The sequence below is a fragment of the Eubalaena glacialis genome, chromosome 9 (assembly GCF_028564815.1).
Source record: "Eubalaena glacialis isolate mEubGla1 chromosome 9, mEubGla1.1.hap2.+ XY, whole genome shotgun sequence".
Taxonomy (NCBI): Eukaryota; Metazoa; Chordata; class Mammalia; order Artiodactyla; family Balaenidae; genus Eubalaena; species Eubalaena glacialis.
The window spans coordinates 21,369,095-21,392,262 of NC_083724.1; the positions used below are offsets into that span (position 1 = coordinate 21,369,095).

General features: G+C 52.2%; 1 protein-coding gene across 8 annotated transcripts in view; it reads right to left on the reverse strand.

Moving 5' to 3' along the window:
* RGS3 (regulator of G protein signaling 3) overlaps nt 1-23,168 on the reverse strand; it is a 128,195-nt gene that overhangs the window by 88,898 nt on the left and 16,129 nt on the right. For 2 of the 8 annotated variants that reach the window (XM_061200061.1, XM_061200069.1), the window contains exons 1-4: nt 6,857-6,994; nt 2,845-2,926; nt 1,978-2,083; nt 847-1,198 (exon numbers count right to left, since the gene is read on the reverse strand). In XM_061200061.1, the coding sequence (XP_061056044.1) occupies nt 847-1,198; nt 1,978-2,083; nt 2,845-2,926; nt 6,857-6,910 (594 nt within the window). In that variant the 5' untranslated portion in view covers nt 6,911-6,994. Of the gene's footprint in view, nt 1-846; nt 1,199-1,881; nt 1,931-1,977; nt 2,084-2,844; nt 2,927-6,608; nt 6,630-6,856; nt 6,995-9,386; nt 9,443-10,006; nt 10,098-11,273; nt 11,335-19,245; nt 19,315-20,285; nt 20,381-21,464; nt 21,524-23,168 lie in introns of those variants that run through there. The other 6 variants (XM_061200067.1, XM_061200062.1, XM_061200064.1 and 3 more) reach the window with 6 other exon arrangements.

The following is a 23,168-nucleotide window of genomic DNA, read 5'->3' on the forward strand; positions in this document are numbered from 1 at the left end:
CAGGCTGCTCAGCCCTGGCCTGGGGAGAGGAGGGGAGCACCTCAGGGCACGAGGGCAAAACAGCAGTCCCGCTAACGAGCTGAGAGGGGGGCCTGGAGGGATCACAGAATCTAGAATCCTCCAGAATGTTCGAGTTGAATGAGGCTTTAGCTGTCATCAAGCCTAACCCCTTGGCCAAGTCCCCAACTTCCTTGACAGCAGCTTGTTCCAAAGTGTGTTCTGTGAAACACTGGCACTTGGGACGCTAACAACTCTGCCACAAAGGGTGCACCGTCAGGGGAGTTTGAGAAATGCTCGGTTAAACAAGGGTAAACCACCTTCTTCACTGCAGATGCCCTCAGAGCCTCAAAAAGGCTAATATACATTGGGAATCTCCCAGAAGAGGAAGAGGGTATAAGGTGTTTCTCAAACTTATTTGACCTCAGGAAACTTTCTTCCCAGAGAATCTCCTGAGACCAATATTTTGGGGCACACACGCCGACATCCCATTACGCCATCTTACAGCTCCTATGACGGGCTCACTGCCTACCACGCAGCCCATTCCGCTGGGGAAAAGTCCAGACTGGCAGAAAGCTCTTCCTTCTTTTGAGGTGAAATCTTCTACCATGTGACCTCCCCTGGTCCTGGATCTGTGCCCTGAGGCCACAAAGACCCACCTGCTGCCTCTGCCCAGGACAGCCCTACAGGACAGTCCTATAGAGGCTGGAGCTAACACATAGCCCACTTTCCTGCTCCCCACTCCAAGCCCCTGGCAGGCTCCTCACAGCACAATTTTGAGTCTTCTCATCTTCCTGGCCTCACTCAGGGACCCATGCCCTTCACCTCCCCTGAACCAGCTGTCCATACCTGGCTCCCAGGGTTCAGCGGGGCCAGGATGATGTAGTTGGGGTCGGCGGGGGCAGTGGCACGGGACAGTGCAGGCAGGGTGTGCTGGCCCCCGCGCTTGGTCACCTCAGTGTAGCGCTCCCAGCCACCGAGCAGCAGCCCATCCGAGCTGTCACACACCAGGTGACAGCTGTGGCGCTGCTCTGGCCGTGCCTGGGCCCCGTGGGTGCAGTTCTTCTCCCGCTTGTTGGGGGGCGACTGGAGGTCATGGGTCGACTTGCAGGACGCCCGCCGCAGGACCCCACCATCTGGCCCCGGCTTGACCTGGGGGACCATGCGCCACACAAGCAGGATGATCTCGCTGGGGCAGCTCCTGGAAGTTGGAGGAGGCGGGGAGTCACAAAGAGAATTTGAGTCGGGGGGAGACCAAAGTCAGCCACGGTAGGGGCCTGAGGGGGCAGAGAGGAAGAGAGGGGAAGAGGGCAGGGAAGCCCCAGTGCCAGAGCAGGAAGGGATGCAGAGGCCATCTAAAGTAGAGACAGCAAAGGGGTCCCTTAGGTCGACTCTAGTTGACTGGCAGGGGCTGGGAAGGACACTGAGGCCAAGGCCAAGTAAACAAGAAAGAAGACCAAACTCAACTAGTGATGTGCCTCCTGGATACAAGGTATTATCAAGGAGGAGTAAGAAAGCCACAGCCTGTGTACAACCCCTCATCCGGTCATTCTAGAAGCAGACCTAAAATGGGCCACGAGGGCTTTAACCCAGAGGGTCGAAATTTAGGGGACCCCAAAATTTAAAGAATAACTGTTTAATTGTGCAATTGAAAATGTTCGCAACATCTACGCATCCTTAGGAAACCAAGGGCTTAGCTCTGAGGTAGCAGAACTAATGAGCTAAAGTAGAGAGCGACCCTCTGGAGTTGCACCACGAACCACAGGGTCTGTTTGAGAGCTTCTTCCCCGCTATCTGCTCTGGGATCCAAAATCGCTCAGAACCTGAACCTTCCAATTTCAGGCCAAGAAACTGATTCCCCAAGGAGCAAAGTGAATTGCTCACAGCTGGGAAGGGGGGACGGGCGAGGCGTGTGCCCAGGTCTGGGGAGGGGAGGTGCGCCTCAGCCCGAGGCCCCAGGCTGCCCGCCGCCCCTGTCACCGGATCTCGTGTGCCAGCTCCACGCATTTCCAGTGCTCCACGGGCCTCTCGTTCAGCTGCAGCACCGTGTCCAGCTGCTGCAGCCCTGCCCGCTCTGCCGGGCCCCCTGCAGGGACAAAGAAAAGCCACTCAAGGGCTCCTAAAGCCCACAACCCCCTCGAAAGCCCCAGGGTCCTTTGCTTCCACAGTGACCTTGGACAAGGACCGCTCCCCTCTGTTTCTTAAGATCTGTGAATGAGGGGCCAACCTCGGGGGCTCTCGGAGACCTTGAAGGGAAGCTCCCCTTTGCCCTCACTTCCTCCCTGCCCGCATACCCAGTACTGGCTGACCTCTCTGCTGTCCACCTCCCCGCCAGGCCCCCCTCCCTCCCCAGGGCCTCCCACCCCTTGAGAACCCTTCCTTGCTGCCAGGCTCACAGGCAATGGGGGCATCCAGATCACCATGTCCCAGCTTCTCCACTTTGGATGCTCACTCTGTGACTAGAAGTCTTTTCTTTGTGAAAAATAGGGAGGGAATGACTATTTTTAAGTGCTAATCAGGCTGGAATAGGATAAAATACTGGTTCCAAATTGAGTTCATAAATGACTCTCATTTTCCCATGCAGCCATTACTGAAAATATAGGTTTAGTTCCTGTTTGAAATGATTGGGAAACAAAATATAAAAATCTATTTTCATTTTGATTAAAAACAAAAAAAAAAAGAGTAGGTGTATTTTCATAGACCTCACTTTCATCTGTGGTCATTTAAAAATATTATTCTTTTCGTTTTGAAAAACCAGGACACTTTGCTCCATTTAGGGCTCCCCTTTCAGTTCCAACATCTTGTTTGCAAAGCCTCGGGCTGGCATCACCCGAGACACTCACTCACCGGAATCCACGGCCTGCACTCGGACCGGAGAGTCGCAGCAGATGGTGAAGCCGAAGCCGTCCTTCCCCCTCGGGATGGTAATCTAGGACACAGCCCTGCCCAGTTACTCCCAGAAGCCATGAGGCTGCTGCCTCTGCTCCAAGGTCGCGAAGACCACAGTCCCCACCCCAGAGCCACCTTCCTCTCCAAGGTTGCTGGAGCCAAGAAGGAGGCTGGCCGGCCCCTCGCTGTCCCTATCTTGGCCCAGGCATCTTGAGCACTGGGTTGTGGGCCAAGCAGGAAGGCTGGGAGCTCAGGAGGTAAGCCAGGCCCATGTGGAAGGGCCCAGACAGAGCCTTGGAAGGGTGAATCTCGCCTTCATCAGCCCTGGCAGACATGTGGCCTAGCCCTTTACCTAAGGGCCCACTGCACTGCACGTCTCCACCTCACCTGTGACCCACTGCCTGCTCGGTCCCTTCTTCCTTTCCCCAGGGGTTCATGGAGCATCGGCCCAAGGCTGGCCCCATGCTGAGGGCCCAGAGACAAAGCTGGCCTGTTGACTGCCCTCCCAGAGCACAGGGGAGGGAAGACAGGGATGCACACAGTCACCACCTCAGGCCAAGGGGCAGGGGACACGTGCTAGGGGTCTCAGGGCCGTCCACCACCAGGGCCTCAAGGTATCAGTGAGGGCTCCCGGGTGAGGGGGCAAGTGAGGGCACAGATAGGTTTCCTGGCTGAACCTGAACTAGCCAATGACTTCACTGTGCCTGCTGCAGCCTGTGTGCGTGGCAGGTGCACAACCCCTACTTTCAGAAGTCCCCTGAAAGGGCCCTGCCATCTGGATGCTCTTTTCAAAGCAACATGCAATTATTGAGCTCCTACTGCATGCCAGGCTCTGCTGAGGTACCAGGTCATGAGGCCTTGGTCTCTGGCTCCCAGAAGAGCATGAGGGTACATTGATCTCTCCAAAGCAAAGCAGGTCATGATAAGCATTACAGCAAAACGTGAGGATGGTGCTGGGAAGAGTCCTTTGTGCTTTGACTTTAGATGACAGGCCTGGTGCACGGCAGGAACCAGCAAGTGCTCCGCTAGTGAGGACAGCGCTGCAGCCTCCCACCAGCAGCGGAAAGCTGGCAGGGTGCGGCGCGGTCTGCTAGCTCAACTCAGTTCTACCTTGCTGCATGCCCTCTCTGTGCACCCCCAGTTAGGCTTTGGGAGGGGTGCAGAAAGCCCAGCCCCTGCCCACTCAAAGAGCAATTCCAGGCTGCTCAGAGCAGGTGTATGAGAGCAACAGCCTAAGGCAGCTAAAGTCAGAAAAGGGGTCTGGCTCCCTGGGTGTGGCGTGGGCCCTGGTGCAGCATGGGGTAGGGCACCCCAGGCAGGCTGAGGAAGAAGCCAGCTCAGCAACCCTGAAAGAGGTCAAGCGCCACCGCCTCGTTAGGAGACTTCTACCTCCTTCCTTTAGGGGTTACCCCTTCCAGGCTGGGTGCCCGGCATTCACCTGCCAGCTGTCCCAAAGGCCAGGCATGGGAAAGGGGAGGGCCAGGGAGCCCGGGGTGACCCAGGCCCTTGGATGCTGCTGGGGAGGCCCCTGAGGCTCTGCTTCCCACCAGCCCTGGGCCTGGATTCAAAGCGAGTTTGTAAAACAGGAAATCTGACAGACAAGGGGAAGGGGGGGGGGGCAGGAAAATACCCTGTTCCCATAAGAATTCTGGGAAAACACACAGCTAAGACAGGAAGAGAAAAAAAATGGAAAGAAAGAAAGAAAAACAAACTCTGGAGTGAGCGCGGAAAGCCCAAACTGAGGCCAAGGGACGATGACAGGAGCCCGGTCCACTCTATGCGACCAGCCGGGATTTTAGGGACCTCACAGCCCACCCTCAACCCAGGCAGAAGCTGGGATGCCAGCATCTTGCTAGCACTTCCCCAGTCCTACCCCACCAAGAGCCACGGCCCCTCCTGCCTGGGGCGCGGCTCTGGAAAACCAGTCCCAGCACCCAGGGCTAACAGTTTGGGGACTGGCCCCAAAGCTGAATCTGGAGAGAAGGTGGGTGCTCCAGAAAACAGCCTGTTCCCCGCATCCAGGTGGGACTGTGGACAGGAGACCCCTCTGCCTTCCTGGGCACCAGCCTAAGCAGAGCCAGTCCAGACAACAGTCCAGGCCAGCTGGGGGCTGGGAAGAGGGGAAGAGGAGACGGTGTTGGGAAGCAAGCCCCTCTCCTGCTCAGTGTGAGGGGGTGGGACTGCGTGAAGGAAGCAGAATTATGCTCTGTCCATCGTGACCACGACCACGTTGAGAGGACAATGTCCAAAGAACCTGATCATCACTGCAGCCCTGAGGGAATGCAGGGCTAGTTTCAGTATGCCCATTTTACAGAGAAGGAAACTGAGGCCTGAAGCAAGTAAGCTCTCAGCCCTCCTCTCTGACCTCAGGCCTCAGGGTCAGGAGGCAAGGGGAGCAGCCCTGCCCTAACTCTGGGACCTCAGCGACTCCTGGCAGAGGCCATCCTTCCTGGGGTGCTTCTTGCTCTTTCCTGTCCAGCACAGGAACTGCTACTGCTCTCAGATCTCACCCATGCCAGCATCTCACTTCTGCCCTCCTGCTTGATTTCTGACCCTCCTTCATGCTTAGACTTCAATCCCAATCCCTAAATGTCACAGTTATTGAACCCCCTGCACCAGGCACTTCATATACATTCCATTTACTTTCACAGCATCGTCACATTATCACCCTATTCCACTGACAGGAAGACTGAGGCTCAGGGAGGTAAACTGCCATGCACAAGAGTCAGACCTCAAGAAGGGCAGAGCTGGATGTGAGCCCGGGTCTGGCACAAAGCTGGTGCTCTCAACCTCGCACTACTTTCTAGCAGGGGATCCGTTTTGAACTTGAGTCCCAGAGTCCCAGGCCCGGACCACACTCATGCCTGGTCCTACTCTGACTGCCAGAGTGTCCCGGTCCTCAGGCCTGTGGTCGCAAGTGACCGAGGACTTCTCGACCTCCCATCCAGTGCCCTCTGTGCCTCACCACCCCGCCATCCAGTTGCCAGTGTCGCAGGGGCTGTTCTGCAGGCTCCAGGAGGGCGGGAGGGCCCTGAGAGCTGGGGACTGGAGAGAGAACACACATGTCCCACGCACAGTGCAGGAGGCCCCTCTGAGCATCTCCCTGAGACCTAAGTCTGCCTGTTTGAAGGAGTTCAGGACCCAGATTCCAGGCTGGTCATTAAAACACAGAGGGACTTTTCTATACTTTTAAATTCAGAACCATTCCAGAGTCCCATCAGCTTGGACATTCCCAAAATCTGGACATCCCTTGCCTTCACCCTGTCTGACACCATGCCTTTTTTATAAGAAAAAAAAAATGTCCCTCACAGTTCCAGAAGAGTCTTGGGGGCTAAGGGATCATCACTCCCACTCTGCCCCACATCCTGAGACTGGAGGCTGAGGGCCAAGCCCTCTCCGTGAAGTTGGGCTCTGAAGCCAGAGGACTCCGGACCCACCTCAAGGCATCACAGCCACCCGGGAGGAAAATCATGTGTGCGCACATATACACAGACACATCCTACCTTGCTCACAAGCACACACCAACACACGCTAAAACACAATCACACCTACACAACGCAGGACAGGCACTGCCGTCCCATCAGAAGTAGGGAAGGTCAGCAAAAACACAAATCCAGCTGCTCAGCAACCTAGCCACTTACAATCTCAGGCTTGGGATGCTCTTTCTATAACCCACACTCCTCCCAAATAAAAATGACAGAAAATCAACTAGATAATCTCACCATGGACACCACCCAGTCAGTGGTTAGGATGGTGAAGAGCTGGCCTCGTCTGCCCCTAGAGAGGGGCGGCAGGTAAAGGCCACCTCGGGGCCAGTTCCTGCCTCTATCCTCCCCCCAGATCACAATGAACCTGCAAGGGGCAGGAGGAGGCAAGGAAGGCCTTGTGGGGAGACAAGTCCTGCTCAGTGAGCCCACACCCCTGACCCCCAACGACACCCCATGCGCCCCCCAAGGGGCCAAGCACCCACCTGGCGGTAGCGGCGCTCCGAACACACCTTGCAGAGCCCATTGAAGCGGTTCATGGCTGCGGGTCCTGCCTCAACTGCCGACCCATGAAAACCCGGCTCTCCCCCCCAGCAGTGGGAGCCCGCACTGCGCCCCGTCAGCCTGGCATGACCGCCCTGGGAAGCCCGCCCCGCAAAAGAATGGCAGGAAATCACCTCTCACCTCCCCAAGCCCTGTCTGTGCTGTGTGCCTCTGCACGATAAGCCCGAAGGCTTCCTGAAACCTCCGAATGACAAGGAAGAGGGAGAGTTTTATATTAAAATTCCTGTCAACTAGTTAGTATTCCCCGGGCCCCGGTGGGGAGAGGGCGCCTTTGTTCTGGCTGCATTCTCCGCCATGGGCCACTTTGTGAGTCCAGTGTTCTCACAAACACCGCTGGCTGGAGGAGAACCCAGGCAGAAAACACGGCCCACTTTGTAACAACGCCGCCTCCCCCTGCAAATCCCAGGATCCCCGGTACAAATGCAGGGAACTAACTCAGCCTGAGAACCTAAGGATGCTTTGCACTCACAGACATCCCACGTCAAGACAGGGAATACAAAACATCTGGAGTTTGCCTGCCACTCAGAAGCTCTTAAAAGTCAGTTTCCTCATCCATGTACGTGGGCTGCTTTAAGGATCTGATGACAGACCATAAAGTCAGGTTGGGAAGGGATTTCCAATCACTAGATAATCCAGCCTCCTCTTTTTACTGGTGAAGAAGTGGGGGCCTTGAGCAGTTGAGATCACACAGCAGGGTGGGATGGAGCTGGGACCAGAGCCCCAGTCTTGATCCCTGCCTTGTAGAGCAGTGCCTGGTGAGCCTAGAGCCCCTTCCACCAACCTCGAGCCCCTGAGGAAAACTACCCAGCCACTCACATCCTTCATGCCAGAGAGTGTCCCTCGATCCAGCCCAGCTTTGGTTACTGTGACAGTGGTCAGGTCACCTAGGTTTCTAATCCTCCATCCCTCCATGCACACGAAGAGGGAGTTGAACAGGTCACCTCTCGGGGTTCTCCCCCTGCCCTAACCAAGCCTCTGACAATCACCCACACCTTGCTGAGTCCTACGGACATCTCTGCGTGTGCAAGCCGAGGAAAATCAAACACGCCTCAGAACAATGTCCCCAGAGGCCAGGGCCTGTGTGCAGAGCCCAGCACGAAGTAGGACTCTCCCAGGCCACCTAGAAACCTGCAGTGTTGATGCCCGGGCAATTCCCACAAATCCCCAGGGAGACTCCCTGGTCACTGTCCTCTCTGTGCTCGGCATGTACAGAGAGAGGGAGAAAGGCCTTTGCAGCTCCCCCACTGAAGCTGGAAGAAAGCTTTTAAACTTGTAATGAAGCCACAGAGAACAGAGACCCAGCAAGTTACTCTAATACTGTACTATCCAATACGGTAGCGATTAGACACAGGTGCAATTTAAATTTAAATTTTTAAATAAAATTTAAAATTCAGGTCCTCGTTCATACTAGCCACATTTCGAATGCTCAGTAGCAACCGGTGGCTAGTAGCTGCCATACTGGGCAGTGCAGCCCTAGCCTGTACGCTCTGTGAGGGTAGGGATCTTTGACAGCTATATCCCGGCACCCAGCACAAGGCCTAGCCCATGTAGATGTTCAATAAATATTTAATGAATGAATGAGTGAATGACTTGAGTGAATGAAAGGGGAAATGTCTTGTAGATAATAATACACCTAAATGTCATATATTATCATGGAAAATATCACTGTCGTATCTTCCCAACCAGGCCACTTGCAGGAGACAGCCATACCTGAAGCCATATTTCAGATCCTCCCTCTGCCACTTGCTGGCTGTGTGGCCACAGAGAGTGACCTAACATCTCTGAACCTTACAAGTTCCACTCATCTGTGAAATGGGTAGTAACAACCACCTCAGAGGTGGGAGTGAGGGTCATGTTAGATAACAACCGAGGGGCTACTCAGCACTGGGAGCTTGTTTCTCCCTCTCTTAGTGGTTAGAGAAAACCAGAGATCACCTGCCATGGCCTGCAAAGTGACAAATTTGGATGAATTCCCCAAAATCCCTATAGGAAGGTTCCTCTCTAGCTTCAAAGCCCTAATGAAATGAGGACCCATCGGTCTCGGGCTCAGACTCACAGCTGCTCCCTGACATCAAGGGGGCTAAACCTGAAGGCGAATTGGGCCACAGTGGCAGGGGAGGCAAGGGGCCTGAGGGGGCCTGCAGGAAAGGGAGGACTCGGCTTCAAGAGACCGAAAGTCAGTACAACCCAGACTCCTCTACTTCCAGGGGCCAGGGCCCGGCTCTCTCCCCACTGCTGCCCCAAGCTTGAGTAACCCGAGAAAAGCACCAGAAATAACCTCTTAAAAATGCACAACTTGCTGAGTTTCCAAGCACCAAGTGAATCTGAGTCTCACCAAGTGAATGCTGCCCTGTTTAGGGGTCTCCTGGGCCAAGGGACTGACCAGAAGCAGGTTAGAGCCCAGAGCAGTGCTCAGGGCCCGTCAGTCCTGCCCAGGTTGTCCCCACCTACCTTGAGTTTCTCCCTGTTCTCGGTGTCCTCACCTCCCAACAGTCTCAACAAAGGGTCTGGAAGGTGACAGAGCAGAGTCAGAAAGTTTCTGCTGGCATCTAAGTGCCCGTTCCACAGACCACCCAGAGGATGAGGCCAGGGTGCCAGGCCCATGTGGCGGCCCAGGTCACTGCTGGCCTCCAGGATGTGGGAATGCCCAGGCTCGGGCCAGGCAGGGGCTCAGGAGCCAGATGGGTGCATGGGAAGGACAGAGCAGAAGGGGAAAATCCTCAGGACCCACAGCAGGGCCCACATGGCCTGTCTGCAGAGGTGGGCGCCCCAAGGTCAGCCAGGCAGCCCAGAGGGGATCCTGAGACCACGGACCCTGAGGAAGGGCCACACGGGAAGGTCCAAAAGCCCAGCCCTCCATGAGCTAGATAAATAAAGGAGTCATGGGCATGAGGCTGCCTGCAGGCTGCATTCTAGCAAGCACTCGTGAGAAGTCCCTGGACCCAGGGTCTGATGGCAGCCTAGGGTGACACGTGCCACAAAACACAGGGACTGAGGCTACTACACAGTGGAGTGGGGGGAGCCCTGGGGGTCGGCATGTCTGGGCAGAACTGAAGGTGGTGGACATGCACCTCTCAGGGGCTGCAGTCTCCGCCTGGCCACCTTCAGGTGCTTGGTCCGGCCCAGGTCCTCGCCCAGCAGGTAGTACCAGCCGCTGGTCTCCTGTCACAAGAGAAGGCGTGACATGCTCAGAGGAGGCAGAGGGCACAGGTCAGGCAGCCACCAATCCCCGTCAAAAAGCAGCAGCTGGAGAGCCTCCTCAGGAGCAGCACCTCTGCAGACACACACACTCCAGCCTCCCTTCCCCAAAGGGAGCTGCCATGCCTGCACCTCCAGGAAGCCCTCCTTGATGCTCCAGGCAGAGCTGATCCTCCCCTCTGCCGATTTCCCACGCCTCTTGTCCCTGGAGAACAAGTCCACTCACAGGCTTGCCTCCCTCACTAAGCTGTACACAGGCTCCTTGATGTGCCTAGCACCGTGCCTGGTACACAACAGGAGCCCAATAAATATTGACAGAACAGAAGGGAGGGAGGGAGGGAGAGGCCAGAAAGCAGGCATCCTGAGGCCCCTGAGCAGTCCCCAGGGGCAGACATCTTCTCCCAAGAGGGAATAATGCCAAGACTGCAGTCAAGACAAGATAGTTGGGACCCACATGTAGGATAAAGGGTCCTCAGCCACCTACCCCAGACTTCACTTCCAGGACACAGAGCTGGGTGGCAGGGCCACCTGGCAACTCCTTGCAGCAGGCCACCAGAACATCTCCAGGGATATGCAAGAGGAGCACATCCCTCCCCTGCTCAAAAGCCTCCAATGCGGGGAGTGCCATCCAAGTAGAGTTGGGAAAGGGTCTGGCCACCCACAGGGAGGGGCCTCTAGGTCCCAGAGTCCTCACCCAGCCTGAAGGAAAGCTCCACAGAGGATGCTCACTCCATCCCTGAGCACCTGCTAGGCCCAGAAACCTGACACCTGGCAAACAATGTCAAGGCAACCCCTGGAACAGACCACGAGAAGCACCCGTCCCTCATCCTCCAGGGCAGGGAGTGCCCTGAGCTCTGAGGGACCTGCCAGTGTCCTTAAGGGAAGACACCAGACCTAGAGCCTTCTGGGAAGACTTGGAGCCGCCTAACAACTGGTCTCTGACAAGAATGAGCCAAGGCAGGAACCCAGACCCTTGGTCACGCAGGTAACAGTGTTGTTATCAGGCCAGGGGGCACCTGTCTCAGTGGGGCACCATCTCACAGACTGAAGCCCCGCCGCAGGGCTTCCAGACAAAGGCCCCTGCCTGTACCAGCCCTGGCTAGGTGGCCTGACACTGCCAGAAGCTTCCCTAGGACCCACCTTGTCCGGAGTCAGGAGGGACTTCACCCCGAAGCTCATGCAGCCAATGAGTCCACTCTGTCTGGGAGAACAAGAGAAGTTCGAGTGAGCACCTTTTCATTGCGCTACATCGGGAGGTCGATTGTCAAGTGTAACACAGGTTTGCGTGATGCACTGCGGTTTACGAAGCACTTTTACCTGCATTGTCTCATTTGATCTTTCCAACTTTGTGAGTGAGGCTGGAGTGGAGTTATTCTCTCCATTTCACAGAGGAAAAAAACTGAGGCTGAGTTGATCCCCTTCCCAAGGTCACAGGACTCATTAGTAGTAGAGTCCCATGGGAAACCCACCACAGAAGCTCAGAGTTACCTCGGAGGTTTGAACCGTTCTGGTGCTGGTAGGTCTGAAGAGCCAGTCCCCAAAGGGAACTTCAGTTTCCACATCTGCTGGTGATGCTCAATCCAGGAGAAAAGTTATGGGACCTCAAGCCCAAGAAGCTTTGTCTTAGGTCCAGGCAAGACCTGGGCAGTGCTTGGACAGTTCCAGATCAAGGTCCAAACCAACCTGACACACAAAAGTTGCCAAGACCAACCTGACCTGGCTGCCAGTGGGCCAGTAGACATGAGCCAGGGTCAGGACTCATGGAAATGTCACGCTACGCAGACAGGCTGAGTTCAGTTGGGTCCTACTTGACTAAGGGTAATTCAAAGTTCCTGAAAAATGTCCATCATTGAGTTCCAATGTGCAACACTGAGGGACTGATTGATACTTGGCAGCTTTCAACAGTGATAGCATAGCTTAATATTAATGAAATGCCAAAAATAATATTGCTATTATGAGATAAAAGCAAGTTTATAAATCTATAGTTTAATGAGAAAGATGTCCACCAAAATATTAACAATGGGTGTATCTGGCAGGTGGGAATAGAAAGGTTTTTCTTTTCTCCTTTGGGTTTTTAGTGTTTTTAAATTTTCACTGGGAACAAGTGCTACTTTGGGAATCAGAAAAAAAAAAGTAGTATAAATGTATTTGAAAGTACTTCTATTCTACCACATCTTTCTCCACCCTAACACTAGAGTTGCTTTCTTTTTTTTTCCACCTCTTCTCTCTTAGCATATCCCCAAAACTCAGGCCTCTTCAGAGATTGGTTTAATAGCTATTAATCAAGAAACAACATGGGTATTAAGACTGGAGCAGAACCCTGATGGTTGACTTCAATATGTGAGGGACCCACACAGACGAGGGATTCAGCATGTTCTGGGGAAGGCACCATATCAAAGCCAAGGATGTAATGAGCTGCCTCGATGGGTAGTGAACTAACTCCCTGGAGATGTGCCTCCTCGGAGCCTGGTCTAAGGGGGCCTGAACAAGTCCACAGAACACCCTGAAGAGCCTGTCCAAGTCCTATGCCCCAGAGCCTGCTCCTGAGATCCAGACCCAGTATGTCCAAGGTGGGGTCTGGGCATGGGAGTCTGGAGAAAGCTGTCCAGGGGATCCTACAGGGCACCCACCCGTGCCCGCCCCAGTCGAGGACCGGTAGTGTACAACATCTTTATAAATACATTTTTTTTGGATTCTCCAGAAACGGTGGCAGCCTACCACCTGACAGTCCTAAGCAAAACAAAACTGGCTTCTTGCCGGCAGCCAAGCCGATTGAGGGCCAGGGATGCAGAATGCTGGGGACGGATTCTCAAAGCTGGTCCCCCGCCCCCACAGATGCACACTCTGCACCAGGCCGTGTCTCACCAGCTACTCTCACTCTGCTACCCGCCCCCCCCAGCTCTCTCTTCCTGCCCCCGCTTTCCTGCAGCCCGGGCTGCGCCTGTTCTCTTCTCCTTCCTTGCCCCCTCCCATCATACCAGGCCATATTAACCATCTACCCATAGAGAACAGTGTAGTCACTCCATTAAAGCGACCCTTCCACATCCACCTGCCCACCCAGCACCAAAAACAAATACTCCTCCCTCCTGGCAAGTGGCCAAGTCAGCACTAATGGAGGGGCAGCTGCAGTGACCAACATGAGTGGCAGACACTGACCTGAGCTGACATCCCAGAAAAGCCTTGTCAAGCCTTTGCCAAAGTCCTCATCACTGATTTAATTTTGTGTATCAACACATTCAAAAGCAACCCAGCTGGTATCTAGGTGCCCACACTGCCTTGCTGTACACTTTTCTTTCACACTGAGTATGGCTGTAACTTTCTAAATCTCCAGGCAGGATGCTTTAGCTGTAATAAAGGCTGCCTCTCCCTGCTCTTCAGTAAGTGGAAATTTCATCCCCTGGTGCTTAGAGAATACTAAATGGTTAACAGCCTCCCGTTAGCTTTGCTTCCTGCTACGGGGCCTCCAATGATTTCATGATAATTTAGGCCAAGCAAATGGTCACAATTAATGTCCCTAAGCAGGAACCTCTAAGTGTTCTTCAATTAGCTACTTCTGAAGCCTGTTTTCGAAAACCTTTGGAAGAAGAAAGACTTTTTTTACATGCAGCCTGAGTACACGGCAATATACTGGTCAGGTAATAAACTTGGGAGACCGCCTGAAATTTCTCTAGGCACAAAGTCTCAGGGGCCAAGCCTTGGGTACTTCTGAATGCCGAACCCTAAGCTCAGTGAAGCCTTGACAAACGGATGAATCCATCATGCCCATATTGGCAGGCACTGGGCAAGGAGCTGCAGCATTAAGGAAACAAGACAAACATTCAGGAATTTAAATACCAGTTCAAGACAGCAATACAAGGGATGTCACTAGACAGAGTGAGATTGAGAGTTGAACAGTGCAGGCAACAAATGCTGAAAGCTTAGAGAGGCAAGAGGTAGTTTAGGACTGAGATGCTCAAAGAAGGCCTAAAGAGTTAAGCCAGAGAGAAGGAAAGGAAGAGCATTTCAGGCAGAGGGAATAGCTGGTACAAAGGCTCAGAGGTAAGGCTTCATGGAACATTCAAGGGCAAGAGTACAGCCAGCCCTCCGTATGAAAGGATGCGGAACCCATGGATACGGAGGGCCGACTATACTATACCACTTTATATAAGGGACTTGAGCATCCATGGATTTTGGTATCCACAGGGGTCCCGGAACAAACACCCCATGGACCCAGAGGGATGGCTGTACTTGGCTCAGTTTACTTTTGAGCACAGGGTAGGAGACCCGCTACAAAATGAAAATGCATTATTTTAAGGGAATGCACTTTAATTCTCTCTCTCAGGGGCTTAAACTATTTCTGTTACAGACTTATCCCATTTAATCTCAATTTATTTTTAATTTGATGGCTTAAATCGCACAATATTTTTCCAATCACTTTTTCTTTCCTTAGGCTCAGTCCCCATCTCTGGTCACAAGCTTTCTAACTTTATGGCACTGCACTTGGCACTGAGGTTGTTTATAAAATAGTTTAAAGGAAAGAGCACAGAGTACCCAGGATAGTGTGCGACACACAGCAAGCAGCCTCTCCATATACTTAATTACTGTTAGCATAAAAGATTCCATTTTTCAAACATATGCTGTGTGTGTTTTGGGGGTTTTTTAACTTGGTGCATAACATTACAATTCTCTCTAAGATTGTTCTCTGACCACAAGTTCTGAAAACACTATGATTGACACTAGAAGCTTCAGTTTGGCTTTTACCATATCATCAAACAAAACTTTTAAGTAGTTCAGTTCCATAGTCGGTGATATTAAGGAGTTACTGTTAATTTTTAAATGTGATAATGGCATTGTGGTTGTTTTCTTAAGCCATCTTTTAGAGATTTATATAACTGAGATGAGATGATGTCATGAGATGGGATTTGCTTTAAAATAATCCACTGGAGGAGGGGAAAGTGGGTGAGGGCATAAATGAAATAAAATTGGCCATATATTGATAATTGATGAAGCTGGGCTATGAGTATGTGAGGGGTTATTACATACTATTTTCTAACTTTGCATATGTTTGAAAATGTCTATAATTTCTTAAAAACTCACAGAACCTGCAAGCCAAAAGAAATCTTTGAGATCAGTGCATTTTACAGGTGAAGAAAATGAGGCCCAGAGCAGGGAAGGGACCTATCTACAGTCTCACAGCGAGTTGGAGCTAAGCCAAAATCTACTGCTCTGAGGCCTGGTTCTCCTCAGCTCCCACCAAGAGCTGAAATCACTGTGTGAGCTGAAATCAGCCAGCACCCCCAGAACTTCCTTGTAGATCATCTTGCTTCTCTAATACAAATTTACAGCCATAACTGGAAGGATCATGAGAATTCATGAAACAGATGTTCCCTTTTCATTTCCTATTAGTTTCAAAATGTAACTGCCCGGACTTCCCTGGCAGTCCAGTAGTTAAGACTGCGCTCCGAATGCAGGGGGCAGGGGTTCGATCCCTGGTCAGAGAACTAGATCCCGCAAGCCGCAACTAAAGCCCACATGCTGCAACTAAAAGAGCCCACATGCCACAACTAAAAGAGCCTGCGTGCCGCAACTAAAGATCCCTCATCCTGCAATGAAGAGCCCAGACGTAGCAACAAAGATCCCGCGTGCCGCAACTAAGACCCAGCGCAGCCTAAATAAATAAATAAATAATTTTTTAAAAAAAATGTAACTGCCACATATTCAGCTGGATGATTTATACAAAACTACATTATAAATGCTATGAGAGGTAGCCTGAGGCCTGAGGCACAAGTGTACTGACACAGAAAGGGTGTGGCTTTGGAACCCTTTGTCACCTGGGTGAGCTGGTCAAGTGTACTATAATGTGGTTTGGCACCAGGCTACCTGGATATGCATCTTGTTTTCACCACGTGCTGGCTGTGTTACCTTGGGCAAGTTACTTAACCTCTCTGTGCCTGTAAAAGAGAGACATCAATAATGCCTACTTTATATGGTGTTGTGAGGATTAAATTAGATAACGCATGGAATATGCTTAATGTCCACACACTTAGTGGACATTAAGTGATTAATAAATATGAGGTATTATATAACCTTGGGCAAGTTCCTTAGTCTTCGTAAATCTCAGTTTTCTCTTCTCTGAAGAGAGAGACAATAATAATTCCTACCTCTCAGGGTCGCTGTGAGGATTAAATGAGATAATGTATGTAAAGTGCTTGGCACAGAGAAGAGTTCATAAATGTTTGTTTCCTTCCTTCTGTAATTGTCTTTCATGTTGTGAAGTTGCATGTCCGTCCTTCAGAGAAGCACAGTTTGATCTGAGAGTGTTCGGCAGGGCAGAAGTTTCCGGCAAGCGCCCTGTCTCCTCCAGCTCAGAAGCCTTCTCATTCAGAGATGGATCAATACTCTGCCTCCCACCCGCTGAGCCGGTCACTGCGGTGCTGGCACCTTGGGCAGGGCCATCTGTTGGGAAAGCAGGTCTGCCTGAGCCTGCTCTGTCCCTCTTGAGCTTCGGGTTGGGACTGTGACCATGAGTTTGCCTGTGTTTTGTTTAATAAGGAATCTCACTTTCCCAAAATAGGCAACAAGTGGAGACACTGCCTCTGTCACGCTGCCTCACTGGGTGTTGACTCACTTTCCCCGGCCTCACTTTCTTTTCCAAAAACCGCCAAGTGCACTGCTGCCACTTCTCCAGCAGGCTCCGCCTGGCCTGCTCTGCTCTCGCAGGAGAGTGGTCACAGCAGAGGGAGCGGTGACTCCCAGTTTGGTGTCTGCCTCCGTCCAGAAGGCTCGCCAGGCGTCCTTCCGTCTCTCCGCCACTCCTCCTCTGTCTCCTTCAGGGCTTTCCCTTCCTGTGCCCATCCCTTCAAGACGGGACTCTGACCCTTCGTCCTTGGCACCCACTGTCTTCCTGGGTGGTCTCACCTGCTCAAAATTTCACCCACCACCTTGGCGGGCACGGCTCCCACATCTCCACAGACCTCTCTTTCCCCTGAGCTCCAGGTCAGCAAAGGCAACCCTCCCACACAGCTCTCAGCTGGCTGCCCTCCAGGCACCTCCATCTCACCATATCCACAGCTGCTCCCCCTTCCCCTCCACACACTCTGGCTTAGCTGGAGACGTTACCAGCTACCCAGGAGTTATCCTTGACTTCTCCCACTGCTCTCACAGCCAGATCACCGCTAAGTACTATTGGTTTAAGCTCCTAAATATATCCTGGGTCTGTTTCCTCCTCTCTATCCCTAAATCATCTCTCTCACAGAGTCACCACAAGAATCTCCCAGCTCCTCCCCAACCTCCAAAAGACCTACCAGAGTGATAGATCTAGAATACACACCCTGCTCAACACCCTTCAGTATCTCCCCATCACCAGATTCCCAAACACCAAGCTGGCTGCATGAGGTTCACCCTGAGAACTTGGGTAAGTGCAGATTCCTAGGCCCTGCCCGTGAAAATTTGGACTTAATCAATCTGATGTGTTACCTGGGAACCTATGTGCCTCACCAGCATCCCAGGTGATTCTGATGCATAGCCAGGACTGAGAACTACTGGCCCTTCTGAGAAAATTCACACTCCAAAGAAACCCTACAGAATCATCCGATGTGGTTTATGCCAAACTCTTCATCTTATCTCCAGTCAGTTCCTACTTTGTAATTGACCCTCCAGCAATACCAATGAGTTTGCAGATCCCTCTCCACTCCTGCCCTGTCCTCTGTACTCTACTGGCTGAGACTGAAGACTCTAGGGTCTAAATACCTGGGTTCCCATCTTGCCCCTACTGTCCACTGGCCATGCGACCTTAGGCAAGTAACGCACTTTCTTAGCTTCAGTTTCCTTTTCTGAAAACTTAAGACAAAAACATACTTTCCTTAGAGTTGTTTTAAGAACTAAATGAGATAATGCACTGTTAAACCCTGGCTTGTGGTCAACACCCAGTAAACGATTGCTCTTGTTTACGATATCAGTAAACGATAAAGTATCAGTAAACGATACTCTATTGAAAGACAAATCTTTCATTATGAAAGTTGAGGAAGGCTCAACTTTAAAAGCACACTAGCTATCAAATTTAGGGTACCAAAAAGCACTGAGCCCAAAAATATTTTCTGGGTCTAAGCTGGTGAGTTGAGCTGATTTTCATTCACCTAGGCCCTTTTCCGGTCACCATTCTGTTCTACGAATACTGGACAAATGTTACTGGCCACAGAGTCTCCCAGATTTCTTGGGCTGCACCAGCTGAATGAGCCCCTGCTGCTCACAGCAGGCCATGCAGTCAAGTGCTCTCACCCACTTCCATTCCCTTCCCTTAGCAGCTGATTCTCACCCTCACCACCCAGCACTCTTCCCCTGCTCTGTACTGGCCGCCATTACTAACGACCACAACCACCTCCTGTGTCCTGGGCTGCCTGAGACCTGTTAGGTTTCTCCTACACAAAACTCTGCACCTCCTAAACTGGCCTCCTCATGGCAGCCTGAGCCCCCCGCACGTGTTCCTGCCTCTTTGCCTTTGCTCGTGCTGTGCTCCTGCCTGCAATGCCCTTTCCAGCCTACTCTCCTTGTCTTATTCTTGAGCTCTGCCCCAAGTTCAAAATCCCACTTTTTGCATGAAGCCTTCCTCGATCGCCTCAGCCCATGATGAACTCTCCTTCTTCCCACACTTACTGTCTTATTACTCATTTTGTTCTTTTATTCCTTCAGCCAATAATCACCAAACATCTACATGCTAGGCACTGGGTACAGTGGTGACTAAGAGAGAAATGGACCCATTTTTCATGGAGCTTCTGCTCCTGTGGAACTGAGCCTGTGTGTATTGTGACAGTAATTTGCCTCCATGCAGAGCCTGGTGTCCTCTTCTGAAAGTAGGTGCCTTGAGAGCAGAAGCTACATGTATGCTGGTTGGCATCCCCGTGGCCAACACAGTGTCTTGTTGATACCAAGGGCTCAGCAAATGCACGTTGGTAACATGATCCTTGGCATCACCTGGAGTGACGGGGACTCAGGGGAGTGGCAGCCTCTCAAACTTAGCCACCACCATTCATTTATCCACCAAGCACTAACTGAGCCCCTTCTGTATGCTGGCCACCTGGCTGCCACCCATGAGCCCAGAGCAGGATATCCCCTCCAGCTCAGCAGTTCCCCTCACCTGGAGTCACCTGCCCTGTTCCACACTGTGACCAGAAGGCGCTTCTGTTCGTCTTCCTCTTGGACGGGACTGCAAAGCAAACCAGACAGTCAGTGTGTTAGCAGGGCCAAGCTCCAGTCCAGACCCACGGAGTCCATCATCACGGCAAATTTTGGAAATAACCTGAACATCCAACCATAAGGAGCTGGTTAACTAAACTAGAGCACAAATAGTGTGGGAGATGAGTATTTATATTCATGAAAGAGTTTACATTACATTGTTAGGGATGAAAAGGAGGTTACAACACAATACTATAGAACAATTCCATCTTTGGAAACACACCCCCACACAAATTCAAAGATCTGAAAAGAAATACCACAAAACATATCCGTGAGTAGCAGGACTAGGAGTGTTTTCTCTCTTCTTCTTGTTTACCTATATTTTCTATTTTTCTACAATAAGCAAAATTACCTTGTGTAGTAAGGAAAATAACAAAATATGATTAATTTTCACTAATAGGAAAATACAAAATGTCCATTACCTTCCCATTGGCCCCAGAGTTCAGGGATGAGGGGAAGAAATAATAATAGTAACACCTGACACTCTGTGTTATACTGTCTCATTTACACCTCCGCTCTCTGAGGTTGGTACGTTATTAGCCCCATTTTACAAATAAGGAAGCCAAGACTCAGAGAGGTTAGCAAGTTGGGGACGGGCGGGAGGGGAGGCAAAACATCCCTCAGCTTGGAAAATTCCTTCTGCTAAAGGAGAAAGTTTGTCCCGAGGCACAGTGGGAAATTGCCTAGTTTTTTCAGGGGCTGCCAGCCTCAGGCTGGACATTTTAGTTATGAGAACCAGCCATGATACCGTATCACTATGGACCTCGCTGCTGGGCCAGGTGCCAGGGATGCAAGGACACAAGTAAATGAGAAAACAAAGACATCCTTTAGAAGTCACTGTTTTTCTGCTTAGATCTGATTCTAGATTTGGCAAACAGAGCTGTTTCCAGATAAACACTCCTTCCCTCTGCTCTTGAGGGCCGAGCTGCTCCAGACTCTTACAAGAAGAAGTGCTCGTGGAAGACTGGGTCTCTGCAGTCTGGAATGGTCTGCGTCTTCTGACAGCGTAGTCGATTATCTTCAGGGACCAAAGAAATCTTGAATTGGAGAAAAGTAAGGGTTAGCCGATCTCAGAGCCATGTAATCACCTAACCCCAGTGGCTGACTCTGCACATCTCCAAGCTAAAGGCTTCCCAAGTGTTCTTCAAACCAGCTTCTGCAGAGGACAGAGTGGAGTCCTCAATCAAATGCCAGGAAAGAAAGAGGAGCCCTGGGCTGGAGGCACTGCAGTCAGATGTCAGGACAGGGCCTCGTAGGGGTGGTACCCAGGAGGCAGTGCCAGGCCCAGGCAGAGATGGGGTGCAACTTGACCATCTCTGCTCCTCCTCCAAGCAGAGAGGTTCCCCCAAAGCACAAGGCCTCTTCTCTTCTAAGTTCCCAGCAGCTTCTGAGTGCTCCCTTCCCAGGAGGCTCCAGGCCAGCCTCTGCCAAGGCCCCCCACCCATGCTCTCGTCCTAGTGCCATGCATCCCCCGCCGCAGGTTCCCACCCCGCTCCTGACCTTGTCCCAGCCCACAGGGGCCTCTGAGCAGCCTGGCGGCTTTGGGAAGAAGGCAGAGTGGTGCATCAAAGCCTGCACCTGACATCTGGCTGCCACACTCTGGGAGGCGCCTGGCCTTTGGCTCCGGCTGGAAGTAGGCCCCCTGCCCCTATGGGGCCTCTGTCTTCACTGCAACGGCTCCTTTCAGATGGATCCTCCAGCCCTCAGAGACACTGCCTCTGCCCCACCACCCAAACTGCCATCCTGCCTCTAGTTTTGGGGAAGAGAGGGGTGAAGATGTTGCTTTTCACCAGAGGGCTTGGGATTGCCTGTGGATTTCCGTCAACCACACGCTCAGAGTGCTCACCTATGGGGTGATGCCCAAGATCACCCGTAAGATTCCAGAGCTTGCAGGAAGCCCTAGAGACCAAGCCGGGCTAAGGGAAGGGGGTCCATCTTAGCTCAGGGCCTCGTCACTAGGCTTAATAAATGCCTACTGACCAAATGATGTAACCGCAGCTGCCACCTCAAATGACCCAAGGCCCACAGATGTGCTGGGACCTTGGAACTCAGTCCGGTGATGTGGTCCCTAACCATGCCCTACACCACCCATACCCACCCCACCTCCAGCTCATCATATACCTTCACGTAGGAATCACAGACGCCAGGCTCCTTGCTCATCAGGCCTTTGCCTTCTATGACTAAACAGAGAATTAAAATGTTGGGGTGGGTGGGTGGGAAGGATCGTTACCAGGCTCTTAATCTACATACCAACCACTGGATATTAACCCCTCTCTGGTCTAGCCCACTCCCACCATCTCCCACACTCAGGCAGCACCTTCACCGAGGCATTATAGGATGCTTTCAATTCCCTGACTCCCTGAAAGGGAATGCAAAGTTTATGGAGTCCAACCCCTCATTTAATGGCGAAGATGAGGCTATGAGGGGCATCCAAAGGCAGTAAGAAACGTGCCCAAAGTCACAGAGCAATGGGAATGACAGAGCTTGCTTTAGATCCCTGTCTCTTGACTCCCAGTGCAGTGCTCCTTCCACCGCACAAGACTGCCTCCTGGGACGGAAGGGCCAAGTTGGAGAACATAGTCATGTGAGCCAGAGCAAGCTGCTTCACCCAGGAGACTGGATTTGCCATTTTGTAATGGGTCACTGATAATAATGGGTTAGTGATAATAATATCCACTTCACGTGGTAGTTGTGCAGATTAAACGAGATCATGTGTCTAAGGTGCTTAGTACAGTGCCTGGCAAGGTAACTGCTCAAGAAAGGTTTGCTAAAGAAAACAAGAATAAATAAAGGCAAGGGATTGGGGGGTGGGGTGCGGGGTGCAGGTCTGGCCACGAAAGCAAGTGTGGCTTGTTTGCCTGAGGTCTGTAGAAAGCAGACAGTGGACCTGACAGAAGCTGAGCCTCTTTTCTATTTTCTTTTCTGTTCGGTTTTAATTGAGCCCTAGGGCTTGGCTCAGACGGAGCCCCTGTAGTCTGAGGCGTGAGGCCTGGGAAGCCAAAGGAGAGAGGGCAACAGGCTGGAAGTGATGAAGGGCCTAAGACTGGGGTGAAGCCAAAGCAAACTGTGCAGGACAAATGGACCGGGGGAGGCCAAGATGCACTTGGCAAAAACTGTTTGCACAGCTGGAGTCAGGCTCTGGCAGGCAAAGAACCCCCCTCTGCTGGTCCTTGGGAAGTTCACCTTGGGCCCCCCAAGGCCAAGACTGGAGGACCCCAGGCGCCTGCTGGTCTCCTCTGCCTGGTATCCTAGCAACTGTTCCTGAGTGAGACCTTCCTGTGGGTGTGGTTCTTGAGGGCGGGATCCAGGCCCGATGAACCCCTTGGTCTACCTGTCCCCCCGTGGAGTTGAGGCAGACATGCTCCCCACCCTCGCTACACTCCCCGTCTACTGAAGGAGACAGATCCTGGACACACCAGGGTGACACAGTGTAGTCAGGACTGTGATGAGGACACAGAGGAGGAAGCAACAAACTCAGCCCTGCAGGTGGGTCAGGGGGTGATTCCTGGAGGGGAAAAAATGAGGCAAAATGAGCCTTCCTTCCTGAGTCTTAATGAGATTAAGGCAGGCAAATTTCTTACAAAATCAGAGGAAGGGAGACTTATTCTTCAAAAGGAGTTCAAACAGAAGGCAGGCTCAGATGCAAGGAACAGTGGGTGTGAAGGCAGAGGCATAAGCAAGCATGATGCATTGGGGGGCGAGGAGGGCACAAAACTGGACAGAACAGGGGGCGGAGGTTGCCTTGAACAGCAAAAGCCAGGGAGGCTGGAGAGACAGGCAGGGCCTGCTGGGCCAAACAGAAGAGCCGGGCCACGACAGAAGCTC